Source organism: Gymnoscopelus braueri (assembly GCF_963280865.1).
Source record: "Gymnoscopelus braueri genome assembly, chromosome: 16".
NCBI classification, from domain to species: Eukaryota; Metazoa; Chordata; class Actinopteri; order Myctophiformes; family Myctophidae; genus Gymnoscopelus; species Gymnoscopelus braueri.
Window position 1 is genome coordinate 30050199 of NC_137616.1, and position 13002 is coordinate 30063200.

Consider the following 13002-nt stretch of genomic DNA (forward strand, 5'->3'; position numbering starts at 1 on the left):
GACATAAGGTGAAACATTTTACAAAAAAATGATTTATTTTATATACCGGACATCCTTAAGAAACAATGGTGAGAAGAGGCTCCCAAAAGGCCACACAGAACTAATAGGGACAAGGTTGGGAAGCTGTTTAGATGCAAACTAATAGTTATTTCTTTGCTAATAGTAGCACTTAAGTGCATAAAAGCGCTGATTTAACACAAATTAGGCTTGGAATACAGCCACAGTACTTGGTTCCAATGCTGCCAGAGTAAGAGGGATAATTCATTCGTAGCATAATTCCAAGCCTATTTTGTGTTAATTTAATGCACTTTGTTTAGCACTACCACCAGTATCAAATGTTAGTATTTTTCCATACTGCAGTTGTGCCATGACAAGTGAATGTCCCTCATGGGATCAGTAAAGGTTTATATCTTGCATTCAAGTGGCTTCTCAACCTCTTTAGTAACACTGAGGAAGAAAGAAGGAAAAAAAGGTATTCATAAATGCTGTCCACCACATCCGCTCCAACAGACCAAGCATAATGTAAATTAGTTTGCAATCAAGTTGTTACTTCAATGTACAAATACAATTTCAGTCCAGTTGTGCAGTCACCAGAACTATGAACATAGTGTATGACCTCTAGAGGCGTTTTGCAGTGTGGATAATCCCCCTCTCAAATAGCAGCTCAACCAATTCGATCTGGAATAAAAGAGTGTTTGATGAGGGCTGGTTCACTAACAATGAATCAATCGAATGGATTGAACATGTGGTATCCTGTTTAAGGACAGAGCTTGTATAATTTATTTAAAAAATATACTGTACCCCGTCTTCTGCATCGCAGGGTAAGCTGCCCACCGTCACAAATTTAGGATATGAATGGATCAGAAACTCCATGGCATCAGTATACTGTAAAGAGGGGGAGGGGGGGAGGGGTTAACATTACCACATTTTAAATCAAAATATGGACAACATAATTAGGGATTTTAAGAATTCCTACTTCTGCTTTTATTCCAAAGCTCTTGACTTCATCTTTGTGGTACACTCTGGAGTTTTCTGTCGTATAGTATACATGAACAGTCTCTCCTTCGCTGCATAGCCTGGAAAGAAGAGCACATTTACGTAAAACAACTAAATTGAAAGTCTTCAACTTCAATCAATTATATTTTTGCTTTATTTGATAGAGAATGGCAAGATAGGGGGAGCAAGGAAGAGTTCACATGCAATAAAGAAGTACGAGTCCAACTTATACCCATGCGATTTTGTTGGGTCAGTTATTGAGTAGTTTGTGTTGCAACTCTTAATACTGTGTTGTATTACCTGGCACAGCCGGCACGAATGAGTCGAACCTGCGTCTGGCTTTTGAACTTAGCACCCACACCTACAGTTTCTCCATCTCCCCACCTGGCAGGGGCGCCCTGCACACTGGTAACAAGTTCCTCTGTGGGAGACAGACAACACTACATCTGTTACTCAAGCAGAAGGTATGACTTTAAGCTTTGCTGTGTTAAATCATCACAGCCTAAATGAATAATCTTCAATAACAAAAACTTGTGGTGGGTTATTAACATTTTATTATAGCCAATATAAATCAGAATTAAAGATCTGCCAAGGTTAAATGCACCATTTAAGTGTCCTTTAGGAAGGCACTGAACTCCTATTCAAGTGGCTTGGCAACTTGAATGGCTGCCTCTGCCATTGGTGTGTGGATGATGTGGGTGAATGTGAGGCATACATTGCACAGTGCTATGAGCGATCATAAAACTAGAAAGCTACTAGGTACCTGGAGTAAGCATGGGTGGCAGACAGTCATGGAGAAACCCCCTGGCCTTCTGATCCACGGAAGCATCCACAGGGGCATAGCTACTCAGCTTCTTCATCAGGCTCCCGATGTGAGACATGAACTCTGCCCTGCGTGGGTCATCCTATATAACGACACATCCTCTCATCAGTGGATAAGAACTGGTAAGAACAGAGGGGACGGCGATGGTTGCAAGAAGAGACAGTTAAACAGAATAAAAAGTCGTACCTTGTCGGAATTTTGTACCCCCATGTATGTCAGGTAGTCTAGGGGCAAACCGTGTCTGAACTCCACGTCCTCCTCCATTGCTGTTTCCAATGCTGCTGGGACCATCTGGCCATCAAAAGAGAGCAATCAGCAGCTGATAGGTGAAAACTATTTAAACACAACCTTGATGCGTAATATACGATATATCATTTCTAATTACAATCTAGGCATGTAGCAGACACTCTTTTCCAGAATGATTTACAAAATGCAACATAGGAGTAAGCAGGGTGAACCCTAGTAAAGGGTAAGTGGTCGAGTAATTTGAGTGTTGGAAAACAATTATGTGCTACTAAGTAACTAGGATAGCAGGCTTACCAATGTCTTGTAGGCCCCTTGTAATTTTAATTTAAATGTCTTGTATTTAGTATGTCTGTAGGAACTTTTTAACTACATTTTAACTTGAACAATAAAAGTATATCTACCGTAATTATCAAAATAACTGATTTAAAAAATCCCCCAACATGCATTTAAACACGTAATGAATTGTTATTTTCAGCTAATATCTTGGAATTGTCATTACAATGTCCCTTACGATCCCTCCCTGACATCAAGCAGTTTCGACACAAGGAAAAGGGAGAGCAGAACCTTCATGAGCAGATCTCCCCAGCTGTTCTTCTGGTATGAGGAGATGGTGATGTGCAGGGAGTGGGCGTCTGGGAGGCAATCTCCTTGGTGGATGAAGCCCCGAGGGAAGTAGAGGAGGTCCCCGGCCTCTAGGATCACTTCCAGGATGGGCTTACCGATGTCCTTCTGATCGAAGTTAGCTGGAGGACAAAAGCAAAATGGCCAGTGAGACAAGATGGGTTCAAACAGCATTACCTATGATTTCAAGTGCATCCCGCCGCAATTATACAAAAAAATACATCCATGAAATTCTTCTTACATTTCTACTATATTTTAGTGTAGCCCTGCTAAAAATTGTTTAGAATTTGCATCATGTCTATAAGCCCAGTTACTGTATGCATCCTTACTTCAAAAAAGAGCAATAGATCTTTTTTCTCCATTTGACTGTTGGGCACTACTGTAATTTATTTCACATAAAGAATAAGGCATTTTAATTGCCTTCATTCATGTTTCCTGGCACATACAAATGTCTTCAGCTAAGACGAATGATGAATCAGACTGACTACTCACAGAAACACAAGCGCTTTAAGATAAAATATGATCCATTTAACTGACAGATTGAGGAGTTTGTCATATAAAACGATGACAGAAAGTATTTAGATTGTCAATATTATACAATGTAATGACTTGACAACTAAACTAAATTACACCATCAGAAATGTTCTGATACAGTACCACCTGGTGCATTAGGCAGATTTAAAACAGAAATAATCCTATATTAAAATTGGCTTAAGGGAGGACCGGCCGGCCGGCGGAGGGCGGACCACGTCACTCTGACTCAGAAATAAACATCAACAAACCCCATACGCCCATATATAGGCAGGATCACAGCCACATCCCTCTGACTCAGACAGAACCTTAAACAAACCCGAAACTCGATACCCGAAGGACTCGAGGGAGTGCGGTGCCCGCCGCAGAGTTGTTTGGATATGCGGCTGTCCGGAAGCGCCGATCCGACCGATATGGATATCCAGTTGTCCAGAACCGCAAGAGCCAAACAATATGCCCAATTGCCCATATATAGGCATGCCAATATACAGGGTATGGGCATATACTAATGACATCAGGGATCTCCATGTATGGGCACAAAAGGGACACAGACTGACGGGTACAACAGGTACTCTGACAAAGCCCTTAACACTATGACTCAGACATATTATATTGGTGAGATCGGCGGTATGACGTAGGTGTGAACTCTATGTGTTCGGGCCTCTAGTTTTCAAAATCAGCATTTTTAAGTGAGACATTTATAGACAGAATATTAATATCATGGAGAGCTTCGATCATATTCTCACAATGGATAATAACTCGGACAGATCGGCGGTGCGACGTAGGTGTTAGGGGCCGTATAACCTCTACTTATTTAAAATCACTATTTGATCTTGGTCTATGATGAAAACAGTTTGTAAGTACACTGTAGGTCAATATAACATTTTAATACTCACGACTTGACAGCACTGGCAAGACTTCATCTTCAGTCCTGATAAAAACAAAACATCTTTGAAGTGATTTTTTTCCCCTCTAAGCATTGTCAAAAGACGGTTTATAACATGAATGGGAAATGAAATGTAACAAATACCATAATAAAACATATGGAATCATAATGGATATTGGCTAATAAGAATTGTGTCATTGTTATGTAAATCTATTGTACCAGATGCTCTAACAAGTCAAAGTAAACTTTCCAACCAAATAATATATATATATATATATATATATATATATATATATATATATATATATATTAAAATGGCTACTTGAGTCCAACTGATTCACCAACCTATCCAGAAAAGTTGTATTAAATAAAAAGGTATAACAATCAATTAGTCTTGTTTGTTATAAAGTTCTTGTGTTTAAGTATAACAGTTATGTTTCCGAACTCACCTCGGGTTGTAAACTCTCCAATGCTTCTTCCCCTCTAGCTGAACCACAAAGGCCTCGATGTCATCATAATGTGGAGCAAAACCCTGTGTTCCGGGTGGCGTCAGATAACTGGATGAAAACATTTGACTAATTAGTTGGCCAAATTTAAATGTACATTTCACACCGAGACCATTGGGCGTCCTCGATCAAATTACTTTTCTCATTGTAAAGGGCCGTCCACACCAACATTTGATAAATAATTCTAACTCATTAGTTACTTACTACATACCTAAATACTTACTAACTCAAGTGGATGACAGAGTCCACACCACAACTATAATGACGACAGTGGTGAAGAATATAGTTTATAGTTATATTGCTTGGGCTGGATGGCCCTTAACACATCCACCGCCAGAGGTTAATCTCATAATGTACTCACCAGTGCCAAGGTGTTTTTGTTGTTTTTTTGTTTTTTTCATGTCGCCATAGATCTTGTTAAAATCCTTAAGATTGAGCCGTGAACGGTCTGTTTACATCCGCGAGATCTCCCTGTATCTCCCAGTGAAGATCGCGTGTCAAACGGGGCATCCATGTTGTAGTTAGAGCGGATTACGTTAAACAGTGAAATGCGAGGAGAAAAAACTACAGGAAGAGAATTGAGTTTCAGTTTCGTCTGTAGAATGGGAGCGGGCGTGATCGTCGAAACCGGATCCCAAATAATTCTATTTCCTGTCATCAAACCGGAAACGGAAGTGGATCAAAAAAAATCCGAAAGTGCACCCGGACCGCGCATGCGCGAAAAGACCGCAGCCCGTAGGACTACGGGCTCGGCGCTTAACCGTTGGATTTAACGGCCCGTAGAACTACGGGCCCGGCGGTAAAGGTGTTAACCACTTTCAACCTGGTGGCCCTATTTTAGGCATGTCATTATACGCAAAACATTTTTTTCTTAAGTTTATAAAAATAGCATGTAGACCTGCTATATTTTCAAATAGGGTGGTTTAATACTCACACATTGGCTCCTGCCATGCTGCCAAACTGCTCTTGAAGGATGGACAGAAAATTCCACACAGTGGAGGAAAACGCCTGTGGATTCAGCATGCGGAGGGAGCAGCCACTCTGGGAAGAGATCAGAAAACAAGTACCATAGTATATGAGATTGCTGTCCAATTTTCATAAACCTGTCAACCCGCCATCATTTGGGGTCCAAATGGAATGAAATAGCCTAAATGACTTCACATTTCAGCGTTCTGCATCCAAAGACAGAGCGAGTGAATGGGGGAAAGGAAAGCCATTTCATATATTTATACAAGATGAGTACACAATATACAATACAACAGGGTGAAATGCTATGGAAACAGTAAACGATCTCTGCAGCGTGTTCTTTATTATTTGATGCAATACAAAATATCGCCCTATTTATAAGTTTGTAGTAGAACGATGCCGCACAAAACTAAAATAGCCCATCAATGCGTTGCATCGTGATGCGTTGTGAGCATGTAGAGCGGCTATTTTTTATTCGATTTGATTAATTGTTGCGCCCCTACACCATACCTCATAGAAGTCCCATACAGTGTACGGCAGAGCTCTCCCAGGAGGATTGTGTGTCGTCCTCTTGCCTTTTGTGTAGCTGGTAACGTCCAAGTTCACTCCATACTGAACATCATCCTGATACGAGACATTTAAATGTCAGATCTGTTAATTTAGCTCTGAGAGTGTACAAATGTAATTTAACAAATATAACCAATTTGTACACTCTCAATGGTGAAAGGGTTCAAACATCAGTGGGACAAATGTAGCAAGATGGATAAATAATGAGGTGTGTGTGTGTGTGTGTGTGTGTGTGTGTGTGTGTGTGTGTGTGTGTGTGTGTGTGTGTGTGTGTGTGTGTGTGTGTGTGTGTGTGTGTGTGTGTCTCTCTCACATTTTTCAATATGTGATCAAACTCTGCAGTGGAGAATAGTCCCTTGTAGTAATCTGGATTGTTACGTCTGACGATAATAGGTTTACTTTCCCAGGTATCCCTTAGAGAAAAAAAAACAATAGAAAGAAATCATCCAGTGAGCATTCCGATCAATATACGGGGTTTTGTACAGGTTTTTAAAGGTCAGAAATCCAGTCTGATCCAGTTTAAAGCCATGTTGTTATTATAACATTGTAAAGCATTAGATTACGTTTGGCCCCATACACCGTTGAAAATTAACGTTTCTTTCTTCAGCCACACACGACAATAAACTTCTATTTCAGAGCATGAAAAGCTTTTCATCATGGCTAATTAGCACATGACCCTAAGCCGGCTTGCCTTTTATGCTATGCAAATCAACAGGCACAGACACGCACATCCCATTTAGGAACAATTTGCATTCATCATCTGGTACAAAAGGGGCATAAAATCAAGGTAATCCATACGTTGGTTTTTCGCAGGCGCTTTTCTAAAGAACAAAAGTAAGGAGAAATTCAGAAACATTTTGAGAATGCGACCCATTGTCTACACACCTACATCAAGTCTATAATTTTCCATTATTCACAATTCAAGCGCAACCCCGTTTAAACAAAACAATTATAAATTTAGGCAAATTCAATGACTTCCCGCACCTATGTGAACCCCATCTATGATCACAGCACAGATTCTATACGCAAATGGTCATCATCAGTAGTACCTGAAGAAGGCCTTGGCAGGGACCGGGTTGATGAGCCACTGGAACAGTTTACTCGCTCTCTCCCTACTGTTGTTCACTTTTGTCAAGTCAGCCAGAAAAGTGTCGAGGGATTCACCAAAATTATTCACACTCGGCTCTTCCTGTATTGAAAGAAAGAATATAACAATGGTTGTCTGCACCCGTCTTATTTGTTGTCAATGTTTTTATGTTATGTGTGGACCACCAGGAAGATTAGCAGATGTTATGCATCAGCTAATGGGGATCCTAATAAACTCACCAAACTCAACTCACTAAGTAATACATCAGCACTGTTAAGCCTGATTTAAAACGTTGTACGACGTTGTCACATGGCAAAAATAACCGATCTACAAGCTCATAACACTACGGCTGTAGTACTCAGAGACAGGTCTCTCTCTCAAAACCCTATTTTGATGTTTTCGGTTTCATCTCAGTCTCGCTTGTCATTTTACTCTGACTTCACTCCATCTCGGACCAGAGGACTCTCTGCTTTTTCTCCAAAGTTGGCTACTGCAGCTATAACCACTTAAACCCTCTAGTCTAAGTGAAACGGACTTAAAGGGGTACTTCACTCTCGGGCCGGGGACACATTTAAAAAAAATATTAAAAATAAATGAAAAAAGTTATGGAAAATTCATGGCCCCCTCACACATTAGTAGGACACTGCGTGTCGTGAGGGGGCCATGAATTTTCCATAACTTTTTTCATTTATTTTTAATATTTTTTTTAAATGTGTCCCCGGCCCGAGAGTGAAGTACCCCTTTAAGTTACAACTATACTCTGACGCTGTTTTCCTGTCGACACCATTATTTTTGGAGACTTGTTCCCCCCAAAATTGGGTAAATTCTCAGATATTTATCTCAAAATACAAAATGATTACCTCTTTAATATTTTACTCAATACTCAATCAGGAGGTTTAAAAATGATTCCGTCTTGGTCTTGACTCCCGGTACCCAAGAGACCTTCATAAATTGTGGAATCTCACTCTCACTCGAGGACTTACCTCTGGAACACCGTTTGAAGTACGCTCCTCTATTTGTGGAGGTTTAGAGAGCTTCTTTCGCATTTTGTTCTTAGCCTTTGTGCTGGCTTTTGGAATGACTTTGGTGGTTTCAACTGCATTCTCCCTTCTCTTTTTCTTCTTGGCCATCACCTGTGAAGCAGATACAAGTTAACAAGTAAGCAGTGGTGGAATGTAGCTAGTGCATGTACTCAAGTACTGTTACTTGAGGACGGCCACAGCTTGATGGGCCAGGCAGGGGAGAGAGGCCATCTGGGAAACAGAATGTCCCCGGTTCACCTCCCGGCCCCAGTCCCTGAGCAAGACACTTACTTCAACTTCACCCATTTTTAACCTCATCTTCATTGGTCCTCAGATGGCACAATTTTCATCTACTCACTTTGCATCTCATTGGTGGGCTATGGACAGTTCAGAAACCTGCCTACCAATGACATCACCGATGGCTAATAGAAACTACAGCCTCTCTCTTTACTGGAAAGTTAGCATGTTGAAATAGAAGCCATTGTTCGTACATTAATAAAAAAGAATCAAAAAAAGTTTGAAATCTTCTTCGATTATATGAAGATGGGTTGAAAAGGGGTGAAGATGGGTGAAGTGGTCCTTTAACTGCTCCCCCCGTGCTCATCATCATCATTAGTTATGATGTTATGCTCAGATGGTTATGATGATTCAATAACCATTTTGATTGATTATATACTTTATTAACAGAGTTTGCAAAAAGTACAGTGGTACGATTATACAATGATGCCAAAAGGATAACACAAAAAGCCCTGAGGGCTTGTTTCCATCTAAGCAGCCATCAGCTGGGTGAAGCTGAATTTAACAAAGGTCTCCCTTTCCTTTCCTAAAAAGTACAATTTAGAGGTACTTGTACTTTCCCTGAGTATTCCCACTTCATGCTACTTTATACTTCTACTCGTTTTCACTACATTTCAGACAGAAATATTGTACTTTTTTAAAGAGTCAACAGCAGCAGTGGTGTAAAGTAACTGAGTACATTTACTTGTGTAGTATTCAATTTGAGGTACTTTTACTTTCCAATTTGTTTGTACTTTTACTCTTCTATTTTCTAAAGATTATTATACATTTTAAACCTGTGAAATGGGACATTCTGCATAATAGGTACTTTGAGTACATTTTGATGCCAATACTTTTACATTGCAGTATTGATACTTTTACTTAAGTAAAACATTTGAGTAATTTTACCACCACTGAACAACAGCAGTAGGATGAGGAGGACCCCTCTTTGCTCTGACGCGTTTGCCACGATACTAAAGAGAACCAGACACTGGGCCAGTTAACCTCCTAATCTGTAATAAATAAAAGTGTATATATTTTACCTGCAAATTACGCTTCTTGGCTGCAGGAGGAGAACATTCTGGTTGTAATGATTGATACAGTTCAAACGCTGACATGTGTTTCCTCTCCATGTTCCACTGGAAGCGTCATCAGCCTGCGACTGTGTGCGTGCGTCATCTCTTTATGTCCCTCTACTGCCCCCTACCGCCACATACTGGCCACGATGAGACTCAGCAGGAGTTCTTTCCTTGAGGCTCTCAAGAGCACACAATTTAAACACATAAATAAGCAGTGATGGAAGAAGTAGGCCTACTCACATGTTTTACCTCAGTAAAAGTATCAATTCAGCAATGTAGATATACTCTGTTACAAGTAGAAGTCCCGTATTCAAAATGTACTTGAGTAAAAGTACAAAAGTATCATCTGCATCACTTTAAAGTACCAAAAGTAAAAGTAGTCATTATGCAGAATGTCCCATTTCACACAAGTATTCAAATGTATAACAATCTTTTGAAAACTAGCAGATCTATAAGCTCACAATGCGTCACATCATGACGCATTGTGAGCTTGGAGATTGGCAATTTTCAAATGGTCGAAATGTGGTTTGTGTGTTTTGTAATAATAATCAAAATCTACAAAGTAACTAGAGTTTTCAAATAAATGTAGTGTAGTAAAAGTACATTAGTACAATATTAAAAGTATTGGAAATTGGAAATACTCAAGTAAAGTACAAATACCTCAAAATTGTTCTTACAGTACTTGTACTTAACTAATGTACTTAGTTACTTTCCACCACTGTAAGTATGTAAATAAATAAATCACTGCCTTCAATCTGCAAACACCTTGTTGATCATAACACACACTGGCAAACATTTCTCTTTGGTTTTGGGACATAACCCCCCTTGCCTTCACTAGCCTACTATTAATATATACTATTACTATACTATTACTATAAATCTAAAAGGTTTTACCCATGCATGTTTCTTTTTAAAGACAGGGCAACATATCATTTTAAATGCTAGGCCTACATGTTATAATTTTGCATTGTCAAACAATAAATATGAATATATCAGTTCTGGAAATTGGTGTTTGAACAAGCTCCGTAGATAAACAAATACAAGGGTTCTTATATCATCCTACATTTTATTTCAAATTTAACAGTGGAAATGATGCCAGAGCATTGTAAGTACAGCTGTTTTGAATGCCAGACATTTACAATGTCTACACTAAGTACACTTGGGTCAATATTATATAAGTACAGTCGTCCACTCATGTCTGATGTCATGATTCTTCATACCTGGAAATCTGCTTTTTCAGCAGTTATGGAGAACTTTTCTCATTTTAAGTCATTTCCATTATGATTATTTTTCAAACATCAACTGATATTATTCTATATAGCTGTGTGGACGTGTGTAAATATCTGAAGTTGTCGTTGGTTGTGCCATGTTTCCCTACCTTGGCTTTAAACTGTGCTTATTATTTTATTTCTTTAATACTTTAATTCGTTTTTGTTTAAATCCAGCATTATTAACTTGTTGTTATATTGTTATTGCAAGTCTGTGGAGCATGCCACACCAACATTGCACTGCATGAGTGAGAGACAAATAAATCCCCCTTGAATGTCTTGAATCATTTTATCCACTCCAGGGACCCTCAGGGTTCCTTGAGGGGGGTCCGGGAGGGTCCCAAATGGACCCTTACAGGTCTGTGTAACTCTGAGAGTGTTCAAATAGTTCCATTTCTACACTCTCAGAGTTAAGGTTGTCCTTAAAATGTAATGGTTTTATAACCACTGATTGTGTCCATGTGTGTAGTAGTGTTATGAGCAGTGGTGGAAAGTAACTAGTAGCCTACATTTACTCAAGCACTGTACTTAAGTAAGATTTTGAGGTATTTTATACTTCACTTGAGTATTTCCAGTTTTCAGTACTTTATCTCCTACTCCACTACATCTGAGAGGCAAATATTGTACTTTTACTCCACTACAATTATTTAAAAACTTTAGTTACTTACTAGTTACTTTGCAGATACAAATTGTTCTATTCTAAAACATTAATTAACCACTTTAGCCCTATTTTATCAAAAAATATTATTATTCAAATAACCCATCTACAAGATCTGCTATTTTCAAACATTGTAGTACTTTAAGTACATTTTGATGCCAATACTTTTGTACTTTTACTCAAGTACATTTTTAATTCCGGACTTTTACTTATAAGTAAGTATTTCTACATTGCAGTATTGATACTTTCACCTAAGTAAAACATGTGAGTACTTTTTCACCACTGTCCACGTGTGTAATAATGTAATGACGAGTGTATAATAAAATCACTTAGTAAAAGATGCAGTACGTCCTCTGGCCACCAGATGGGGCAATGTCCCCACATTCCTGAACCACGGTTTAATCAACACCTCCTCCCAGAATGCTTTGGTGTTTGCTATTCGCTCCAGCCATCTCTCTCTCTCTCTCCAACAATGCAGCTTTTAATCGTGCTGCTGCTGCTGCCAGTAGGAATGTATTAACGCGCGCACATACTCACAGACACACACGCACACCACGCCAGCGCACGCACCTCGCCGCCGTACGTGGTGCGAACAAAACCTCCCGGACGTCTACTTGTGTGTTGTTGTGTCTTCAATGCGGGGACATTGTGTGGACTGAGACTGAGGGGTGAGTAGCTATGGAAGCTAACATGAAGCAGAATGCAGCTTGTGGTGTTGTGACCACTAGACTAGTGCTGCTGGCTAACAGGCTAGTAGCTAATTGGCCAGATGAGACATATTCCCCCCCCTTTCTATGCCCCCCCCTCCTCCTCTCGGACCCTCTTGTCTTCCCCCTGTTTATTTCTATCCCCTTTTTTATGTGATGCGGGTGTTAACGTCAACGGTATCCCCCACCACCCCCCTAAAAGGAGCATCAGATGTGGAAGGGAGGTAGTTGGATTTAAGCAGAGACTTTGGGTCAGTTTGTTGTGTGTGTGCTTGTCTGTGCTGTGTGTTCCTCATTGGAGCTGCTGCTGAAGAACGTCGACACGACACGACAGGGGTTTGCTTTGATCTCACACACTGGGTACTATAGCACCACGTCAACCTTGCAGGCTTGCACCCGGGTTGGTGGTGGTGGCGTGGTGGTGGTGGTACAGTACAGTAGTAGTAGTGTAGGTGCGACGTCGCTCTGTGTTCGGTGTTTAGGTTTTTCAAGGGGGCCTCAGTCACATCCATCCATCGGTCCCATTGAGCCACATAGCACTGTGGACCCTAAGTGGGATTGGTACCCTACTGCTAGTAGTCACCCCATTAAAAGTGATTTTTTTGGGGGGGGGCTCCATTCTGACCCACTCCGAGGTTGTTACATACACAGCCTCCTCTGGTCATAAGCCGGTACTTTATCTCTCTCTCTCTCTGTGACTGGCTGAATGAGAGAGAGAAGGAAGAAGTGTCTGTTTTGGAATATATTTCACTTCCCCAAACGG

At 40.2% G+C, this 13002-nt stretch overlaps 2 protein-coding genes across 2 annotated transcripts in view; one reads left to right on the forward strand and one right to left on the reverse strand.

The window, feature by feature from the left end:
• Window positions 1-16: 16 nt before the first annotated feature.
• Window positions 17-9699, reverse strand: riox1 (ribosomal oxygenase 1). Its single transcript, XM_080452465.1, has 15 exons — window positions 9571-9699; window positions 8213-8362; window positions 7192-7331; window positions 6456-6555; window positions 6086-6199; window positions 5544-5650; window positions 4553-4660; window positions 4114-4148; window positions 2630-2808; window positions 2006-2110; window positions 1760-1901; window positions 1297-1417; window positions 977-1076; window positions 802-885; window positions 17-678 (listed from the first exon to the last, which is right to left on the reverse strand). The coding sequence occupies exons 1-15, from the start codon at window positions 9658-9660 to the stop codon at window positions 619-621; spliced, it is 1635 nt and encodes a 544-aa protein (XP_080308591.1). The 5' UTR covers window positions 9661-9699; the 3' UTR covers window positions 17-618.
• Window positions 9700-12012: 2313 nt separating this feature from the next.
• The window catches only part of extl3 (exostosin-like glycosyltransferase 3), a 33675-nt gene continuing 32685 nt past the window's right edge, over window positions 12013-13002 (forward strand). The window contains exon 1 of the mRNA XM_080452459.1: window positions 12013-12200. The gene's annotated coding sequence lies outside the window, so the exon portion shown is untranslated. The remainder of the gene's footprint in view (window positions 12201-13002) is intronic.